General features: G+C 44.5%; 1 protein-coding gene across 1 annotated transcript; it reads right to left on the reverse strand.

The window, feature by feature from the left end:
* Nucleotides 1-5,477: 5,477 nt before the first annotated feature.
* LOC138365759 (TWiK family of potassium channels protein 18-like) lies at nt 5,478-21,090 on the reverse strand. Its single transcript, XM_069326227.1, has 3 exons — nt 20,965-21,090; nt 10,425-10,549; nt 5,478-6,760 (listed from the first exon to the last, which is right to left on the reverse strand). Exons 1-3 carry the CDS (start codon nt 21,035-21,037, stop codon nt 6,326-6,328), a joined length of 633 nt encoding a protein of 210 aa, XP_069182328.1. The 5' UTR covers nt 21,038-21,090; the 3' UTR covers nt 5,478-6,325.
* Nucleotides 21,091-22,460: the final 1,370 nt, after the last annotated feature.

Consider the following 22,460-nt stretch of genomic DNA (forward strand, 5'->3'; position numbering starts at 1 on the left):
GCCGAGTGTTGGCAGGGGGCAGTGTGGGCGGCCCGGGTACTGAGTGAAACCGAGCACATTAACAGTGATGTTAAAGGTACCACAGGAACCTGTGGGCACGTGTCGTGTCGACGTGTCTGGAGGCACAGTAATGGGAACAGTTCATATTGGGCGTTAGGTGGATCACGGCGAGTGTCCCAGGGAGGTCCGGAGTGCAGCTATTTTAATGTTGTTTTTATACAAAAGTTTTCACATTCTTGTAAAGCCACTAGCGCGCATAGCGTTTCGGGCAGAATTTTAATCTTAAATTTCCCTGGAATACAATAAAATCGTTTCACAACCAGGTGATTTTCCCTGTTGGATGAACGGTGACGTTCACTTAAGGGGTAGCGCCTAGTCAATCCTCGCCGGCCAGGATACGAATCCAGGCCAAATTGCTCGCAAAGCATGGGGCGAGTGTGTTACCACTGTTACGGGCTCATCATAGCCAGTGCTACTTGGAACTTTTTGTTCTGAGTAGCTGAATCTAAAACAACAACAGTTACCACTGCGCCACGGGAATGGTAACCACGCTCTTAGCAAGGGAAGGCCTGCGTGAAGAGTCCACAGGTTCCAGAGGCGCGAGGGGTAACTGCTGGAGGTTGTCAACGGTTAAGAGGACGTGAGATCATCGGTTGTACTCCATAAAGATCTTGTTCAAGAAGGGGAATGATCTAGACGTTTGTGGGGAACACGCCAAAGCTGCAAAGACGGTTGCCGGTTAGACTACATATTCTTATTTCTTCAGCACCTGCATTGTACCTGTATCGGGTTCTGGGATTTCTTCTACTCCTCAAGCTCGGTCCGGGGCCAGGCTCGATTTGTGAGACCTTGGTGCAACAGGCTGTTGATTAGAGCGGCCTGCAGCCCCACATATCTACTACAGCTAGGTTAGTCCGGCACTTCTTGCAGAAAACTGTCCAGTTTTTTCTTGAAGACTTCCACTTTTGTTCCAGTAATATTTTTTACAGTGCCATGCTGCATGTCGTATTCTGGGCTCTGTGGCACAGGGCAGGGAGGAGGTTTGTTACAACTCACATAGAAAAAAAAATGAGCCGCCTTTATTACGATGCCTCTCATTGCGCCCATATGCACAAAAATAACAGAGGTGCCTTTATGATGTCTGCATGGATGCAATCACATGTACAGCACGACGGTAGCATTTTCTACGAATGCCTATAATGCCTAAAAATTTAGAACCAATTCATTAAATTAATAATGATATAATAATCAAATCTTAGTCAATTAACCCATGATTGTCTATTGTAGGTAGAGCGAGCACGTTTTATTTCATTATGCAACACTTCCACCGTCACCAAATATGATTGTTATTTAATAAACAAAAATTTAATGTATCTAGGTCAATACAAGTGTAAATTGCGTTTCATAAAACACATGATGCCTAATTCCTGAAATCATTATGTAACTAATTTTGTCGTCACATCCAATAAGATGAATAGGCTAGGACCTAGGCTATGTGGGCTAGCCTATTGAGGTATTATGATATAATTGGAGTTATTAATGTTAATTCACAAAGTGCTTGCATTTAATCAGCGTTAGGAAACAATGGAATATTCTACAATACAACAATATTACGAGTGATACTTGTTATCCAGTAGAGTTGTGAAGTGTCAGAGATTAAGCCTGTGTTGTAGAATTTAGTAGAGTGCAGCTACATCAAGGATCAGTGGGTACGATACTCTTGGATAATGAAAAAGACCCGACGAATTCAAATATTTATTTATACTACTCTTGGCAATATCATAAACAGAAGATTAATATGCTTTAAACATCGAAACAATCACAAAGTTTCTATAAATTACTTAAACCCGAGATGATGCCTTCCTGGAAGCAACTCCTCTTGAAAGCATTTATCCCAGCTCTCCCTAGAAGTAGTTCTTCCTGGATGCAGCTCTCTTCGGATGTAGCTCTTTGCAGCTCTCCCTGGATTTTCTTTTCTTGGAATTAGCTCTCCTTGGAAGCATTTCTCCATGGAAGAGGCTTTCCCTGTAAGCAGCTCTCCTTGAATGCAGCTCTCCTTGGAAGCAACTTCACGCCTTGACCAGTCTCCTATTAACTAACAATCACAACACACTCGTTAACATAGGCAACACAGGTTTTATTTGCCAATATGTAATCACTGCACTGTTGTCGGCACGACCTGGTCCCCTAGCCAACTCCTGGATACTGTTTGTTAGCCCACTTCTGATCGCGAACCCGGTGGTTAGTTAACAGCCGACAGGGGTAACCAAGCAACGCGTCGTTCTTGGTCATCACCTGGTCCCCATGAAACTCTTGATGTTTGACGAACTCAGCCCACTAACCAACAGGCTCACTTTGCTAACACACGGTAATCAGCTAGTAACCCGGTGACAAACTAACCTCTTGTTACTAACGAATGCCTTGTTTGTTAGCAAGCACCATCTTCAGGATGTTATTCAAAGTCTTAACACCTGAGCTCTATCTTAATGTCATTTTAACAGCAAACGTCTGGTCACAAGATGCAACAGCTGGGAGTAGGCAAACATCCAATCATAAATCAACACCTAGTTACTAGTCAATGCTTGGCAAGGATACTTAGCCAATGAAAAATTTTGACTGTGGATTATGTTTGTCCGTTTTTTATCTCGCATTTACCGCGATATATGGCTCTTTTTCTTCCAAGATTTATTTCAAGATACAAAGAAACACATGGGTTAATTTTTCGCTCTGATACTTGTTATCACTGTTATTTTTGAAAATTTGGTATCCGGACACCGGTGCGGCATTTTAGCGAAAATACTAGTCTTGCGTAAAACGTCTAAAAGGGACATTTACTAACACTTGAAACACTACATTTTTTATAGCTTTTCTTTAAATTTAAATATTCACGTATTGACATAGAAGAGTACAATACGAAAAATAGGAATGCAAATATGGTTCAAATTGTAAAGAACTTGCGGCTCTGATAAATAGTGATAATTAAAATGTCCACGTCCGTATATTAATAGCTGTGACAGACATTAATTTAATAATAGGATTTCGATGCAGATAGCAATGCCACTGTTTCTCTAACATATATCACTAAATAACATATCTCGTTCTCCGTTGTCTCATTAAATTATACCCAGGAGCGCGGGAACGCACTTAGCAAGAATTCGTACCAAAAGAGTCCATGTGCCGGACAAGTGCACCATCGACGTCATCATACTCAAGCCACAAAGTAACTTCTTGGTACTGTTAACTTAAAGAGTTGTTGCTGAGCTTATAGTTACCACTGGCATTTCATCAATTTATTTAGCTGGCTTCAAAATAGGTTGTGACTAACTACCGTAGGTCTTTCTTAATATTTTAATTTTGTCCTTAATATTGCATGTATACAACCCATTCTCACGTTTGAGCTTTACCTGTATGTACATATTAAAAAGTCAGCTTTGCTTGTAAATAATTTAGTATGAATATGCGCTTACGGTAAATTTTAAAGGGTAGAAATAAAAAAAAAAAAAGAGAGAGCCTAATCTAAACTTAGCCTGACCTATCCTAGCATCCTGTCCTCTGGGAGGAGGTACCCTGGAGGTAATCACTTCAAAATCACTACATAATTAGTGCTATTATCTACTCCATCCCCATGATTAGAATAGGTTAAGGTAGATTAAGGTTAGGTTTCATTTCATTACTTTTGGTTACATTAATATGGTGTATTATTCTCAAACGTGAAATATTTAATTATAAAACTATTTGAGTATCCCCTAGAATTTCATTTACAGAAAACGAACTGCTTCAGACCGTTTCAAAGAAAGCGAATTAGTCATATTATATTTTAAACCAACTATTTATAATACAATAAAGTATTATAAGTCGTATTAAAAATAATATGAACTCATATTATCTAGATATTTGTGATGGTCTGAAAGCATATTATGGTTCCTGTAATAATTTACTTGTAAACTAACAAGTGAACCTTTGTCCTAAACTGAGACTGATGGATGCCTACTACTAAAGTTATAACTTGATAATATTCTCAGTTTAGGATAAAGGTTCACGTGTCAGTTTACAAGTAGATTATTACAGGAACCGTAATATGCTTTCAGACCATCATAAATATCTAGATAATTATCCAGTTGGTGTGAGGATGAGTTTGGTGTCTTGTGATAATAACTTTACCCCGAGGACGGGCTCATCTTAGACTTAACTGAACTTAACCTAGGAATATTAGGTTATGTTAGGTCTGAATTAAGTCAGGCTTGTATTTTTGTTTTTGCCTTCTAAAATATTCAGATTTTCATGTTGAAATTGAGTTTTTAAGTTTATTTTTAAATTGAAGTGTTTTGTTACAAAATAAACTTTTCGATATTTACATATTAGTATACACTTATATGAGAAAGGGTTATATATATATATTTAAGAGTTGCATAACACCTGCACAACTTTTTTTTTTTTTGGGGGGGGGGGGGGGGAGGAGGATATTCCTGCTCGGGCCCTAAGCCTCTGCCTGGCCCACTAAGTGTTACTCGTTTCTGTCTTACTTTCACGATGTAAAGCCGCATAACTAGTGATATTAGGAATAACATAAGTACAGCGACTGTGTTGTTGCCATTGGAATCTGGACACAGGTGAAATATATTCATTATGGTATATAGGAAGGGGGGAACATGTAAGGATTTTGGAAAAAAATATAAGCACAAATAAATCACATGTAGCCAGGGTTAATTTGGTATTAGGCGATTTTGCATGTTTCACTGACAATATTTCTAAAACTTTTATAGAATTTTTTAAGACATCATCTGAGCGTACAAAACCGTCATAAATTTTGCATAGTAAAATTCACTGAATCTACAGTGGCATCTTTCATATATCTGCATTTTGCAGGAACAAAATTTTGCTTTAAGCCCATCTACCAATCCTAGGTGTTCGTAAACAGATTCCTGAAGGACTCGTATGAGACAAAATCTTTATGAACGATTTCTTAGTGTTAATTGCCAAGGGCATTGTCTAGTAACTAACGAACACTTGGTCTTAAATTCCTCTCTTTATCTACCATTACTTATATACTGTAGTTACATACTCATTAGGCTATCGTCCACATGTCATTAATAATTTCATAACCCCAATACCGTACTCTGGAACACACAAATGCGAGCATAGCTTAGCAATATATATTAATGTTTTTGTTATTTTTTTTACGTTTTGACTCCTTTCCTAGTGCTTTATTGGACCTCTCACATGAATGTAAAAATAATACAAGATATACAACGGTGGAACACACAGCAACGTGAATGATACAAAGGACATATCGGGGGATACAAGTCCCGAGGGTCCTGGACACTGGGCGGTACGACAGGCCGCCCTTACACCCACCCACACTTACCAACAATACCCCCACACCCCCCACACATGCCCACGACCTCCCCCCACCCACACACACATGCCCACAACCCCCCCTCCTCCCCCCACACATGCCCACCACACTCCCACTCTCGCCCACAACACTACTACTAATTCAACTTTCCTTGCTTTTAGAAAGTCTTTATCTTTCCGTCCACTTAGTATTGTTTCTGAATGACCGATAGATTGCCAGTTTCCAAATACTATATTCTTTGTTTCAAGAAGAATGTCTGTTGTGTACTGTTAATTGTTCATATTAATTGTAGACACAACAGGGATCGATACTGTTTTGAATATTTTTTTTTTCATTTTAGGAAACTGTATATTAATTTAAATTTATGGAGCCTAGTGATCATGTTTTGCGAATGTTTATAACAGTTTGAGCACAAGTCACTGACCAATCCCTCTAACACTGACTGTCGGTGCCTGACATTTAGCGCCCGTGTCAGATCCTCTCTGGAGACAGTGGACTGATGGCTCTGCCTATATCAGCAGAGTCGCAGATGGTCACCGTTTTCTTGGTTCGCGTGGATAACATGGGCGTCTGTGTGGGCGTGATGGAGGAAGGCGGGATGGTGGGCGGCGGTACAGCCTTAAGTGTGGGCATCTCCTTGCGTAGGGTGCCATAGATGGTGTCGCATTTGTCGCTGTTATTGGATGCCTTCAGGGGACTGGTGGCGATGTCTGCCGGCGAGTGAAGTGGACTGGCATTTCGTGGGTTGGGGCTGAGGGTGTTGTTATGGGTGATGTGCTTCTCATCGTCCAGTGTGGGTGTGACCTTGTAGATGGTGTTGCTGAGGGAGTTGGATCGGGCGTGGGTGTTGTTAGCCAGACTACAACCGGTGTTGACCAAGCAAGGCTGGGTAAGAGCCGGAGGTTTGCTGCCAGAATGCTTAGGTGTGCAGCCGGAACCGTAGGTAAAGAGCGCCACCGTCTCCATATGTCAGGTGTCGTCCAGGTGGAAGCGGTGGTTGCTGCCGCTGTTGCTGGTGGCCATGAGAGTCCCAAGACGTCGCCCGAGGCCGTAGCCACGATTAGTCATTTGCTCCTGCATGAGGTTGAAGCAGGTGGCGATGAGTGCCATCCCAACCAGCAGGTAAAAAGCCGCTCCCAGTAGTGCTACCTGAACACCCGTGCTCACGTTAGGTGTTGTCTCCGGCGCAAGGTCCCCGAAGCCGATGGTGGTAAGGGAAGAAAAGCAGAAGTAGATGGCGTGTAGGAAGGACCACTGGTGGGCGTAGGCAAAGACAGCGGCGCCCCCACAGATGTATGTGATCATGAGCACCAGGCAGAGGGTGACAGGGACGGCACCAGTCTCCCCGTCACCGTACTCCTCGCCACCGCTGCTGCTCTCGCCACAGTCGCCGCCCCACTTCCTCTGCAAGATTAATATACCGGTCAGTACCGTGCTGGCTGGATCACACACTGGCATAAGCAAGGAATACGTTATTAAGGAAATAAGAATAGTTAACCTACAGTAATCCCAGAACTTAAATATTGGGTGGACAGGGTAATGTTAAACCAGTATGGTGATATTTGGGTCATAGTGTGGTAACACTGCAACAGTTTACAAGTATATGCTAAGATGTAGACCAAGACTGATAATTCAGTAATTACGTATCCCTTGTGGTTTTATTAAATATTTTTAGTACTGTGCTTTCCTTCTTCCTTCTGACAGCTTTCCATTTAATATCTTTACAACTCCTCGTTACATGATTTAGTTCTCGTAGTCGGGAACAGAAACTATTAGGATAATCGAGATTCATCCCCCCACCTTCCAGGTCAACTTCTGATCTTCTCCAGAATACAACTCAATAGTTGCCTAACTCCCGGGTACCTATTTACTGCTAGGTGAACAGAGGCATCAGGGCAGCACTAATAATAGCCAGGGTCTAGCATTTTACGTCAGCACTATGGTAGGTCAGTAATATTATGCCTGGTTAGTATTATGTTGGCAGGTCAGCCACATGGTACTAGGTCAGCATTATGGTACCAGGTCACCTCCCTCCATGGTACCAGATCACCATTAAGTTACCAGGTCACCCCCCCATGGTACCAGGCCACCATTAAGGTACCAGGTTACCCCCTTTGGTACCAGGTCACCTCCCCATGGTACTAGGTCACCATTAAGGTACCAGGTCACCCCCAAGGTACCAGGTCACCATTAAGGTACCAGGTCACCATTAAGGTACCAGGTCACCATTAAGGTACCAGGTCACCATTAAGGTACCAGGTCACCATTAAGGTACCAGGTCATTAAGGTACCAGGTCACCATTAAGGTACCAGGTCACCATGCACCAACGCAGCACTCACCGCTCACGTGCGTAATCACACCAAGAGTGAGAGATGAAGGTGTATGTTCCCGCACTGTTAACGAAGCGTTAAGAGCCGTCCAGTTCGGAGCGCCGAGTCATTATACTAAATTCAGCGAGATACGCTAGCCATATCTACCACTTCTGGCCTTGATATCTGCGAACCAGTTGCAGTTTCACGGCGAAACGTGTCGGAAAGGGGGTTAAGGGAGGGGGGATGGGGGTGAGGGGGGTATGATCATGGTACACAAACTACTTCCGGTCAAATTACAAGCTAGCATACAGCGCCGCTCTTGTGCCAGGGAAGTCCACCACGAGCTCACCATAGCCCGTGTTACTGAGGACTTTTGGTTCTCAGTAGATGAATCTAAAACAACAGCAACATACAAGCTGGCATTAACTTGTGTGCGTGGGTGTACTGTCCAACTCCACACCACTGGGATACAGGCCAGGTTCGATAACCGCTCTTTCACCAAATCCTCCATAAAAGTGTTTGGATTCCTCTCTCGCGAATATCCCGAAGCCCTATTTTTGTCTTTAAAGTATTGTGAAATTTACGTGATTCACTTTGCTGATACTCGAAAGCATTTCACCGTAGAGATAATGTTTTGTGCTGCTCCACTATTTGTACCCTTCCTATCCTTCTAAGTTACTTTTTGTAGTGCTTTATATCCACCTTTCTTCGCTCCTTATTATTTTGTTCACTGCACAAATTATTGGCATTTATCTCTTCTCGCAGTGTTGCCATCCATCTCCTTCCCTTCGTTCCACCTTTTGTCTTCATCAAACATACTGACCAAGACAACACAAATAATAAACGTTGCAATTCATTAATTCCTTCATAATGCCTCACTTGGATATTCTTTTGTGTTAGCGTCCTTGGCCTCTATGGTCACGTTATCCGCCTCGTCCAGCGTGGTGGGCCGCCCCGCCTCTCCTCCCCACAAAGGAGCGTCAAGCTACTTCCCTAACCAAATTTTCTGGGAATTTTAGGTAAAATTTGTATTTGTAGGTATTAAACAGGTGGCAAGGTGTTGACAGGTGCTAGGGTATTAGACAGGTACTAAGGGATTGACCAGTGCAAGGGTATTAGACAGGTGGCAGGGGTATTAGGCTGGTGGCAGGGTTATTAGACAGGTGGCAGGGGTATTAGGCTGGTGGCAGGGTTATTAGGCTGGTGGCAGGGTTATTAGGCTGGTGGCAGGGATATTAGACTGGTGGCAGGGTTATTAGGCTGGTGGCAGGGGTATTAGGCTGGTGGCAGGGTATTAGGCTGGTGGCAGGGGTATTAGGCTGGTGGCAGGGATATTAGGCTGGTGGCAGGGTTATTAGGCTGGTGGCAGGGGTATTAGGCTGGTGGCAGGGTATTAGGCTGGTGGCAGGGGTATTAGGCTGGTGGCAGGGGTATTAAATGAAAGGGGTTTGGGGTATACCTTGGTATGGTCATGGCTGGTGTAGGTGTTTCCATAGTCTCTATCTCTCCTCGTGCCCCACCTACCACCCTTGTTGTACCTCTTGCGTTGTAATTTAACTATTGTGACGTTCGAAGTCTTTGTCGAATCTGTCCTTAAATGTGTGGAAGGAGGTAGACAATTTCTCCTCCCACTGCATGCCATTTATTGACCACCTGCTTGAGGTACGAGGATTCACTTACATTTCTTTGATTCATTTGTGTTTCCAGCTTTCACGTGTGTCCTCTTGTCCTACTTTCAATTGAAAGAGACTGTCCTTCACCACCTCGTCTATTTCCCTCAGTATCTTGCATCTTGTGATCACATCTTCTCTGTTTCTTCTGTCGACCAAAAGGACAGAAGTTCCTTCAACTTATCCTCGTAGCTAAACTCTCTTTGTTATTGTTGTTAAACTCTCTAAGTTATTGATTCCAGGCCGGTGCCGTATATTTTAGTATGGGTCTAATAAAACCTGTAGATTGTCTTTAAAGAGTCGTGAGTTAACTTTGTAAACGATTGTATAATGATGGCCAGCGTCCCACATGCTGCTGATGTCACCGTGTCTGTGTGTGCCTCTGGTGTTAGTATTGGAATTATATCCACTTCCAAATCTCTTTCTCATATTCCAGTAGTTGTCTTCCATTTATTATGTAGACACATTCTGATCTTCTCCCTTACCCATCTTCATTACCTTACACTTATTGAGACTAAACTCCAGGAACCATTTGTTTGCCCACTCTTGAAATTTGTCAAAGTTTTCTTGCAAAATGTTGCAGTTCTTTTCTGTCTTGATATTTCTCATCAGCTTTGCATCATCTGCAAACATTAACATGAACAAACTCATTCCCTCGAGTAGATCGTTAACATAAATTAGGAAGAGTAGTGGTGCCAGGACCAAGCCTTGGGGGACCCCACTTGTTACACTCCTCCAGCTGGAGACCTCACCTCCTACTGTGACTCTTTGTCTCCTGTCCTTCAGGTATTCCCTTACCCAGTTTAGAGTCCTCCCAATTATACCAGCTACCTTCTCCCTCTTGTACACCAGTCTTTCGTGAGGAACAGTATCAAAGGCTTTTTGACAGTCTTGGAGAATGTGATCAACCCAGCCTTCTCTTTCCTGTCGTATTCTAGTGACCTTGTCATATTACTCAATCACGTTTGTCAGGCACGACTTTCCCTTCTAAAACCATGATATCGTTTTGTTGCAAAATTTCACCTTTCCTGGTGCTCTATTGTTATTATCCTGATTACTCTTCCCCAGCACTTTACATTGTGTACCTTGGTGGGGTCGACGGTGGTGTAGGGGGCTGGGGGCTGGTGGTTGGCTCTGGAGACTGGGGGTCGTCGGCGACATCTGCACATCCTCCACCACAACCACTTGAGGGCCCGGGACAACAGGTCTCCTGTAGGAAGGAAGAGTCACATTTTAGGTTTAATAGCTTTTGAGGGCGACCACGTGAAGCACTCAGAACACGCGAGCCTCACTTTACACGGAACTGGTACAGTCCCCCAACCTGTCCTCTTAAAAATAACGTCGCTTATGGCCGTTTACCCGTATGGCCGAAAGTGGACGTAATTTGAAAATAGAAAAAAATGAAAATAAATTTGGGATTTATTTTTTCAACAACAGTAAGTCAAGGGTTCTCTGATAGGTTAGGAGGGCAAGAAATTCTCATAAAGTTTCAAAACGTTAATTGAAAGTTTCCTCTTCTAACCTTACCGAGTAAGCCGGACAACTCAAACAGAAAACGGGACAGTACGTCACTTTTGTGAGTCGATTTCATTTCAAATTACGTTCAAATTTGGCCATAGTGAGCATACGAGCCAAAAGTGACGTTATTTTTAAGAGCACGGGTTGCAGCCTCACCACCAGGCGCTGTAACTGTAACTACAGTACTGTAGTTAAATCGACTTGAGAATGGTCCAGGACGGACCGAAACCTCGTCGTCCCTTCACTTTCTAGTGTGTGGTTTGGTCAACATACTTCAGCCACGTTATTGTGACTCTTCGCCTGCATACAGTACTGTAATTACTCTACCACCCCTTGTAACTTTAGTGCAGATTTAAGGCCAATCAAAACTGTTTATTTTTAAATTGGTCAACATAGATGTAAATGTATTAGCTGTAAGAAGATGGGGTGGAGTTCTTGTAGCATTATGAGAGTGTAAACAGTTTACCACCGCCCAAGTCATGGTCATGTGGTCCATAATTAACTAATTAAACCATCTTTGTGAGGATTAAAAAGTGGCAATGAAATGTTCTTGTACTGATATTATATATCCTTATACTGTACAGCTTGGCCAGTGACCTTCGTGTTGACTTGTAGTGTAGGTACAGTCTTCAGAGTACGTCATCAGTGTGTAGTTTAACATGGCATCCAATCAGAAAATGCATTTTACTATTTGTTGAGTCAACTACCTGCTAAATTAAAGAGAAATGTCTGTTCCAACACGATCCCTGGAGCTACAGTACTGTCTAGAGACTGTGAAACTCACGCAGACGGACTCATACTTCAGTGCAACATTATTGAGACCTCACTGGCTACCTGCAGTCTCTCCTCACACCTGTAAGAATAGTGAGGATGTCTATGCACTCCGCCCGAGTGAGTACCGCCCGAGTGCCGCGGACTGAGCCTATAGCGTCGCCACTCCTCCGGGCCGCGATCGCTCACGCGCGATAACGAAGCGATATGTATCAATAAAACTGATCACTCGGTAACCAAAAGCAGTAAAAACGTATGTTTTTGCATGTTTATCTCAAATTAATTTCCTTATCTTAGGAAGATGTGGCATATGACTGCACACGTTATTTTCTGAAATAAATGAGAATGCTTGCATGTGACCTTTAAGGAGTTGATTGTGTATGTTCTAGGAGGGTGAAGCACGCAAGAGGAAAGACGCATGTCATGAATCAAGAGGAAGAGGCAAGACGCAGAGAAGCTGGCCGTGAATCAAGAGCAAGAAGCAAGAAACACAAAGACGCATGCCATGAATCATGAGGAAGAAGCAAGACGCAGAGACGCGCGCCATGAAACAAGAACAAGAGGCAAAAATCAAAGGTAATGGAAGTGAGGAAAGGTGCGGAGAGGCTCATTGAAACTGAACAGAAGGTGTGTAAGGAGGAAGACAGCAAGAGACTCCACGAGAGCTTCAGAGTTGAGGAAGGAGACGTACCGGAACTGGTAGGGGCAGCGCTAAACCAAGCATCATTGGAAGAATTTAAGATTACCGGTGGAGAGGTAAGGAAGCGTCTCCTGCAGCTGGACGTGGCCATCACTGTTGGTCCATACAGAATCTCATTGTGGCTACTAAAAGAGGGACCAGAAATATTTCCTGCCCGAAACGCTGCGCGTGCTAGTGGCTTTACAAGACTGTAATTACCATAATTGTATCCTCACATTCCTTATGTACATTCTTGTATATGCATAAATAAATAAATAAATAAATTATGCTTGCCATTCTTTATGGTGTATAATAGGTCACTGGCAACAGGAGAACTAACAGAAAGTTGGAAGACAGCTAATGCAACCCTGATATAAGAGAAGGCAGACAATCCGGAGACACTGAACACCGCGCCAGTGTCCCAAACTTGTATACCATGCATGGTGATGGAAATTGTATAGCCATCAAAATTAATTGCATTTTGTTAATGTTTAGTAATTAACAAAATTTGTGAGAAAAATCTAGTAGCACATCTGGAGAGAAGGAACTTCGTAACACATCACCAGCATGGATTCAGGGATGGTAAAACTTGCCTCACAGGCTTAATATTAATAGAATTCTGTGACCAAGCGACAAAAATTTGACAAGAAAGAGAAACGTGGGCAGACCATATTTGTTGTTGTCAGAAAGCCTTTGACATTGTGCCCCATAAGAGACATGGAAGAGATGGAAAAGCAGACTGGAGTGACAGAGAAGGTACTCCAGTGGATAAGAGAGTGCCTAAGTAACGCAGTCCCCGTGGCGTAGTGGTAAGTCGCTCGTCTGGCGTTTCGCGAGCTCTTTGTCGTGGGTTCGTATCCGGGCCGAGGAGGATTTATTGGGCGCAAAATTTGGAGGGGAGGATTTTACCTTTACCTTACTTTACCTTGTGTACCACATATATACCAGTCCTAGTGTATGCGGCTCCAACGTGGAAGCGGTAAAGCACAAGACGAAACTGGAGAAGGTTAAAAGGTAACCAGAATAATCCCGGAGCTGAGAGGTGTGAGTTATGAGGAAAGACTGCAGGATTTTAAGCTCGTCGTTGGACGACAGAAGGGTTAGAGGAGACATAATAACAACATACAAAATTGTTAGGGGATTGATAGTGTAGATAAAGACAGATCATGTAGCACGGGTGGTGTACGAAGAAGGGGACACAGGTGCAAACTGAGAAGCCAATGAGACGTTAACAAATATTTTTTTGTCAATAATGAACAAATGGTAAATTTTTGTCAATAATTAACAAATGGTAAATTTTTGTCAAATAACAACAAATTAACATCATTAAGAAATGATGTGGTGGAGCAGACTTCAGTACACAGTTTCAAATGTAGATATGATAGAGCCTAATAGGCTGAGGGACTTGTACACCAGTTGATCGACAGCAGACAGGCAGGACCAAGGAGCCGAAGCTCAACCTGCGCAAGCACAATTACACGAGTACGTCATGAATGACGAGCAAGCGGCAGGAAACACAGGCTTACCAGGAACAAAAGAGAGTCAAGTGCTTAAGGTAAGGCAAGCGACGTCATTAGCACTGGTGAGGAGCAGTCGAGGCCAGACATCCTCCCCTCCATGCGTGACGCCAGGTGGAGGCTGTCATTGTGGACCTGGTTCACCCGTCCACCACACTACCACCCGGGTAAGCGCCACACTACCACCCGGGTAAGCGCCACACTACCACCTGGGTAAGCGCCACACTACCACCCGGGTAAGCGCCACACTACCACCTGGGTAAGCGCCACACTACCACCTGGGTAAGCGCCACACTACCACCTGGGTAAGCGCCACACTACCACCTGGGTAAGCGCCACACTACCACCTGGGTAAGCGCCACACTACCACCCGGGTAAGCGCCACACTACCACCCGGGTAAGCGCCACACTACCACCTGGGTAAGCGCCACACTACCACCCGGGTAAGCGCCACACTACCACCTGGGTAAGCGCCACACTACCGTGGTGCGTTCTTAAGCAGCTGTCTCACGCTCATGGTTTGATCACTCTCTGTAATATCGACCAATACTAATGGTTTTTGGGTCTTGTTTTCAAGTGAGAAAGTAATTTATTAATCAGTGAATACGAAATGTCCTTGAGAACGAGTGACCAGTGTGTGAGCCTTAAATATGTGATGTAAATGAAAATCAGTAAAGGGTAAGGTGAGGTAAGTATGAGAAGAGCCGCTCTAAGCCAGTATGATAATATAGCCTTCATCAACCTCGACAACGACTACTGGGAATACAAGTGCAGGGGAGCAGGACGGATCCTTCGCCTGGTCGTCCTTCAAGAACGCCTCGACCACCTCTGTGACGACGACAACCTGAAGAAGTAAATTCGACCAGACTACCAACATCGGGGAACTGGGGATTAGGAAACCAATCTTCTTGTAACACCGGACATCTCCCCCTAGACCGGCCGACTGGGGATTAGGAAACCAGTCTTCTTGTAACACCGGACATCTCCCCCTAGACCGGCCAACTGGCCAGCCCGCTGACAGCCCTCCTGACTCCCGTGGCACTCAGCTGTGAGCGGCGTGTGTACATCAATTCACAGGTCTAACCAGGCCTGTGGTCTTGATTGTATTGGCGCGTCCATGGCCCCCTCCCCCCACCTCCAGTATCGGCTATTGATACAGATAATGGCTCCAAAGAATCTCCTCTCACGGGCTCACCATAGCCCGTGTTACTTGAAAATTTTGTTCCAGTAACTGAATCTAAAACAACAACAACAATGGACAAGAGGCCCTTGAGTATACAGCTCAAGCCTAAAATCTCCATCTAAAAACGTACAAATTGAAACTGACAAGAAAATGTTAGTGCCAGAGCTGAGGAGATTAAACTACAAGGACCGGCTGAGAGGATAAAGGAAGAGTCGTCTATTCTCTACATTAGAAAGAAGAATCAGAGGAGACATGTTAATAACGCACCATATATAATGGGACCACACAGTGGAGAAGGTGACGGTCGGCCGAGCGAACAGCACACTGGACTTGTGATCCTGTGGTCCTGGGTTCGATCCCAGGCGCCGGCGAGAAACATTGGGCAGTTTCTTTCACCCTATGCCCCTGTTACCTAGCAGTAAAATAGGTACCTGGGTGTTAGTCAGCTGTCACGGGCTGCTTCCTGGGGGTGGAGGCCTGGTCGAGGACCGGGCCGCGGGGACACTAAAAAGCCCCGAAATCATCTCAAGATAACCTCAGGAAGATAACGGGTGTGGCGCTGTAGAGGCACACCCCCTACACACCCCCAAGACACGCCGGGCGACCACTCCACGGGTCGCATCACCGAGTCATCTGTCTCATCTCTGGAGGAAGCTGATGATGAAGGAGGTGAGAGTGATGATAACAAGGGAGGCCAAGATGAGGACGCCCATGACGGAAAATGATCGCTCAGCTGAGGAATATGACTGGCGCTGATGGTGTGCGGATTTGTGATTGTGAAAACTGATTGTGACCAGGAAGGTGGCGGTGGTAATGCTGCTAAGGCTGGAGATAATGTTCTTAACAATACTTATAATAATAATAATAATAATAATAATAATAATAATAATAATAATGGTAATGCAGCATTCACTTTAGTGTGAACATTCACCTAAGTGGGAACAGTCACCGGAGTGTGAACAGCTTCACCCGCTTCTGCCAGCTGCAAGTCTCTCGCTGTTCTCGCACTGACACGACACACCCCTCTACATTCTCTTAAAGTTTACACACAACAAAAAAAACCTTTTCGCTTGGCAAGCAAATGGTGAATTATAAAAAAGAGATTGCGGTTGGAAGGTGAGAGCAGCGCGGGGAGCGAGAATCACACACCATCGCCCCCAGCCTCCACGCCGTCAGGAACAACGGGCTCCCCGCTGGATATATCTCGGCTGGATAATGTGCTCGCCCGTTGCTTAGTGCTCACACACTTACCGCCAGAACTATGGGGAAAGTCCCCTGAAGGTGAAGTGGCGGCGGGGTCGTGTTAACGCGTAAACAGATAACACCAGAGAACCCGGAATATGTGGACACTTATGGCAGGAGGCTTTCATACAGCAGTGTTTATCATGCGCGTGTGTGTGGTAGGGTTGGTGAGGAGAGGTGTAGGGGTGGGTAGGCGAAGGTAAGGAGAGGTGACGCTCCTAGCCCGGGAGAGGTGTAGGGGTGGGTAGGCGAAGGTAAGGAGAGGTGACGCTCCTAGCCCGGGAGAGGTGCAGGGGTGGGTGGACGCGGGGTAAGGATAGCTGGCGCTCCTAGCCTGGGAGAGGTGCAGGGTGGGCGGACGTGGGGTAAGGATAGCTGGCGCTCCTAGCCCGGGAGAGGTGCAGGGTGGGCGGACGTGGGGTAAGGATAGCTGGCGCTCCTAGCCTGGGAGAGGTGCAGAGTGGGTGGACGCGGGGTAAGGATAGCTGGCGCTCCTAGCCCGGGAGAGGTGCAGGGTGGGCGGACGTGGGGTAAGGATAGCTGGCGCTGCTAGCCCGGGAGAGGTAGTGAAGGTGGGAGAGGAAGATGAGGCAGACAACAAAGAAGAAGAGCGAGGGGCCGTGATCCTGGTGATCCACCACCTGAGCCACTTTTCATAAAGATTGCAGACAGACGACGGACGCAAGAAATCTTTTCTTCAACATTTTGGGGCAAACAAGAAAAACTCCCGGGCTCTCAGGGTGATTTTTTTCCCTTATGGGAGCTCACGGGTGACGAGGGAGGAGGAGCTCACAGGGAGAGTTGTGTGAGCTCACAGGGAGAGTTGTGTGAGCTCACAGGGAGAGTTGTGTCAGCTGACAGGGAGAGTTGTCAGCTGACAGGGAGAGTTGTGTCAGCTGACAGGGAGAGTTGTGTCAGCTGACAGGGAGAGTTGTATCAGCTGACAGGGAGAATTGTGTCAGCTGACAGGGAGAGTTGTGTCAGCTGACAGGGAGAGTTGTGTCAGCTGACAGGGAGAGTTGTGTCAGCTGACAGGGAGAGTTGTGTCAGCTGACAGGGAGAGTTGTGTCAGCTGACAGGGAGAGTTGTGTCAGCTGACAGGAGAGTTGCGTCAGCTGACAGGAGAGTTGCGTCAGCTGACAGGAGAGTTGCGTGAGCTCACAAGAGAGAGTTGTGTGAGCTCACAAGAGAGTTGCGTGAGCTCACAGGAATCTTGAAAGTTCTTAAGAATGGAAATGATTTTGCAATTGTGTGCCTACTATTTGGAGTGAAAGCCGCTTGTTGTCAGGTGGTCGTATATATTATGTGTACTAACCTGCTCCTTCCCTTCCCTTCCTCCTCTTCCATCCCTCCCTCCCTCCCTCCCTCCCTCCCTCCCTCCCTCCCTCCCTCCCTCCCTTCCATCTCATCTCTCCTTACAACTTTTCCCCTCCATAAAAAGTACTAATTGGTAGTCCCCATAATGTGTCTTATTATAAGTGAAGCTCTTAGGTAGAGGGAAATATATAAAATGTTGTTTCATAAAGCGAGTTAGGTGAATTTACTGCAGGTTTCCTCTTAAGCGTATACCAGACGAGACGTTGCCAGGCGACACACAGTTGCAACATTTTACAAGAAGATGCTCTCAACTTTATGTTTTGCAAGCGACTTGAATGTAATAATTTGTCATGAGGGGTTGTGGGAGGGGGAGGGGGGGAAGTAACGATAGTGCTCTTTGATGTTGTTGCTCGAAAGCTTATTAGTGGCTTCAGGCATTGTATGGTACTAGCTCTATCTAGGATTCCAACATTATGTTTGTAACTCATCTTCTATGTATGTACTTTTACCTGAATATACATTTTGATTGATTTTTGATGTTGTTAGTCTTTTGAGCATGTGTTCGTGTGTCAGGGCGAGACAGCCGCTGTATTGTGGCTGTAGTGACGTCATCTGTCACTACACTTACGCCTAGCACAGCCCGTCCACATTAATAATGGCGAAATAGTCGTTAATCCGTATATATCAACCCCCCCTGTCTGTGAATGAAAAACATTTGACACGCGACTCTTACACGACTTACAAGTCAGCTTGTCCTCAGGCCAAGAAAAATGTACAGAAATGATTCACTCATGTACAATAAAATCAAATAATTCCCAACAGAACCAAAACACATATGAACTAATAAGATCTAAGCCTAAGTATCCACCAAATACTAATATATAATAATGGAACCCGTCCTCCTGTTTAGATAGTACCTGTTGTGACGATCGACTATCGTCAGAATTCGTACGTTCTTAGCTTTTAGATAGTAGTATACTGACTAGTAAGGAATTCTTGTAAAATAAACGAAGCTAAAACAACAGAAACTTAAATATTCCTAGGCCTAGTATAGCACACATATGTATTATATTAGGCCTCAGATATAGTGTATTAGGCCTAGGGAGGTTAGGATAGGTTAGTTTGTCAAAGCAAGACAAGTAAGAAAAAATTCCGGTTTGTCCACGTCAATAGTTCAGATTTCTACTTTCTAATTTCGTTGTACGTCGGTATATATACTATGGTCCTCATCGTTACTATACTACCAAAACAGGAGGATGGGCTGAATAATATTAATTTTTATTTGAGAAAACACAGTACGTTAAACTTGCTGAATGCGTTTTTGAATACAAGCGTCGGACGCAGCCTGATGTCGGGCTGCCCAGCAACACCACCACCGGGAGAGTCCAAATGGTTTGTGTATGAAGAACGGATATCGCTCTTACAAATATACCGCACCAATGAACATACTAAAAATAGTACGAAATGCTAATATCAACAACAGTTGCAGATACGCAAGAAAAAGTGCGAGAATGAGTAAGATAAAGACGAAACTAGACCGAAAAAAAGATAGCGTAAGAGAAACAAAACAAAATTACAAAAAGGTTTACCAGAGGTTTACCAGAGCAAAGGTTTACCAGAGCTGGTGACCTGGCAGAGCCCAACAATTCCCGGAGCAGGATGCCCACAAAAAACAGCTGACGTAATGTGTTCCAGAGTAAACATGAAAGAGACGCACAAATTGCTAAACCGACGAGTGTGCTGGCAATTAGTGGCGAATTACAAGTAGTCGAGAAGGGCTTTGCTGGAGAGTCTTTTGTTGCACCTCTTGTCATAAATTTACATTATTCACCTGAACGGAATGGGACAAAATATGCGGTGGATAGAAGTGAGGGATTGTGTTGATTAAGCCGAGGCTGATGATGAATAATGAGTCTGATTAGCGGCAGATATAATCGCGATACTCGTGTCAGATTGGACAGGAGTGAACGCCAACGATAATCTATTTGGCGTATATGTAGAAGAATGTTGACATGAGGGCGAGGCTGCTTTTTCTTGTCGAGAATGCAACATATTAGCTAAATGTAGCCACAGCCTGTACGGAGTTACCCCTCCACCATCTTCCCTCCCTATATGGAGTTACCCTCCTTAATGTTTCCACTCCCGAGAGAAACACCAAAGAAATATTTCCCTAAGTCTCTAAGTCACGGGGTGCACATGTGTCTTGTCCGGGGTGCACATCTGGGCCTTGTACGGGGTGCACATCTGTGCCTTGTACGGGGAGCACATGTGCACATAAGTTGTTAGGAAATTCTTCTCAACTAAATTTGCCTAAAGGTTGAACTCGAGGTCACGAGTATTTTCTCACGAATGATCAGATAGCTTCTAAGTTACAATTATATAGGGTAATGAAAAATATGCACATCACTCGGTCAGTGAAGTTAAACACCTTGGGGTCTGGCCAGCAACTGGGTTGATGAATCTGTGTGGATACTCTAGCACTTGCTTATGCAGACGACGAGTCACAATACCGTGACTTGAAGGTATATTTGGACATCATAAGATTAGGTTAGTTGGGTCTGGATGACTAATGATGTGTCGGGGGCAGTCAGATCCGTTCTCTATATTTATGGGCATCTGTGTTGCGTCTGTCACTGCTGACTGTGTAGCGAATTTTGAGGCTGAACTTTGTTATCTGTCTCCTGTCGTCCCGCGTCATTCCTGGTCGATATCTTCCTTTGTCTCTGTCACGCACGAAGAGTCTGTAGGAACATGAGGTCACAACTTGCCTGCTGAAGAGAGGTAGAGGAGTATGAGGGGTGACAACTTACCTGCTGAAGAGAGGTAGAGGAGCATGAGGGGTGACAACTTACCTACTGAAGACAAGTAGAGGAACATGAGGGGTGAAAACTTACCTGCTGAAGACAAGTAGAGGAGCATGAGGGGTGACAACTTACCTACTGAAGACAAGTAGAGGAACATGAGGCGTGAAAACTTACCTGCTGAAGAGAGGTAGAGGAGCATGAGGGGGGACAACTTACCTACTGAAGAGAAGTAGAGGAGCATGAGGGGTGACAACTTACCTACTGAAGACAAGTAGAGGAACATGAGGGGTGAAAACTTACCTGCTGAAGAGAGGTAGAGGAGCATGAGGGGTGACAACTTACCTACTGAAGAGAAGTAGAGGAGCATGAGGGGTGACAACATACCAACTGAAGAGAGGTAGAGGAGCATGAGGGGTGACAACTTACCTACTGAAGAGAGGTAGAGGAGCATGAGGGGTGACAACTTACCTACTGAAGAGAGGTAGAGGAGCATGAGGGGTGACAACTTACCTACTGAAGAGAGGTAGAGGAGCATGAGGGGTGACAACTTACCTACTGAAGAGAGGTAGAGGAGCATGAGGGGTGACAACTTACCTACTGAAGAGAGGTAGAGGAGCATGAGGGGGATGCCGAGGAGGGCGTAGATGATGGTAACAACTCTGCCCATCACCGTCTGTGGCGCCACTGAGCCATAACCTGTCGAGGAGAACACTAGGTCAGCTGACTCATTCAACCACCGTCGTGGTAACTACTACTACTACGTACAATAGAATTTAATTAGATTAGCATTAACATTGCTAGGTGAATTGTGCAAGGTAAGAGCCGGCGTGCAAACGTTGCAAGGTGAATTGTGTCACCCAGTGCTCATTCAGTGGTGTCCCGTCCCCTCCCTCGAAGAGTTGGCTCCAACACACTCTGGTAGTAACACCAGTCTACGGGCTCACCATAGCCCGTGCTACTTTGAACTTTTTGTTCCAAGTAGCGAATCTTAAACAACAACAACTCTGGTAGTTATTTATCCCCTCGCTTATTTCCTTGGTGTTATAAATCTGGCTAAGTGGTCATTCACGCACAATAGTTTGGTTACTTGTTCATTCACAGACTTAACACACATTTGACTACTTAGTCATTCACAGTCATGTGTCATCTGATGTGACTACAGTATAATGTGTCGTGGCGTGTCCTTTACTCTAGGATGCTGAATCATTCTCATTCTCCTCTTCATTGCGCATGCGTATGTTTTTTTTTTATTCTCTGTAAATATTAGCTATACGACCTATCTCCTTTTCTTGTAAGAGTATACGTTTAATAGCTTGAGAACGCCATATCTTAATAACCTGCAACATAAAATTATTTAGTTTGGAACAAAATTTTATGACTGATACTGACATTGAACATTGTAGCCTATTGATTTGTTTTCCTCATTCCGTGTAATATTTAGATTAATCCTTATCGTATTAACTTGAAACTGACAGCACTTATGCGTGATAATAAGACTAAAGTTTCTATTGTTATTGAGTATTGTATTCCAGTTACAAATCTTGATCTCATATTTTGTTATATCTTGTTTAATTAAGAATTGGAGGGGATAATTTTGACATGGCCGTCTTTGGGCGGGGAGAGGCTTCATTGGTCGGCTACAATCAAAACTTAACTACTTTTGAACTGCTGTTAAATTACATATTACATTACATACATGTTATGAAACAGAAGACAACGTAGTAGAAGACAGTATTAGAATACAGATAAATAAATAAAGCTAGCTGATGCATGCAACAGTCCGCGAGATATTTCCCTGAACTTTAACGTAAATCATCACAGGTCTTTAAACTATATTCTGTGTATATAAATAGACCGCCTCTTAAAGCCGGATAGCTCGGTGGCATTGATGAAGGTATGCGCGTGTTAAAGAAAGATGGTTGTTTTGTTAGTGGAATTACTTCACGCCCGGATAAGATAAGCAAATATAATACAAATGCATCACCCACGAATAACTACACACACACTGGGTGTGTTGTGTGGGTTGGGACGCCTCGGGTGTAGCAAAACAAGTGTTCCTACCTCAGCATCATAATAATGGTCTATTATTT

Source organism: Procambarus clarkii, chromosome 17 (assembly GCF_040958095.1).
Source record: "Procambarus clarkii isolate CNS0578487 chromosome 17, FALCON_Pclarkii_2.0, whole genome shotgun sequence".
In the NCBI taxonomy this organism is placed as follows: domain Eukaryota; kingdom Metazoa; phylum Arthropoda; class Malacostraca; order Decapoda; family Cambaridae; genus Procambarus; species Procambarus clarkii.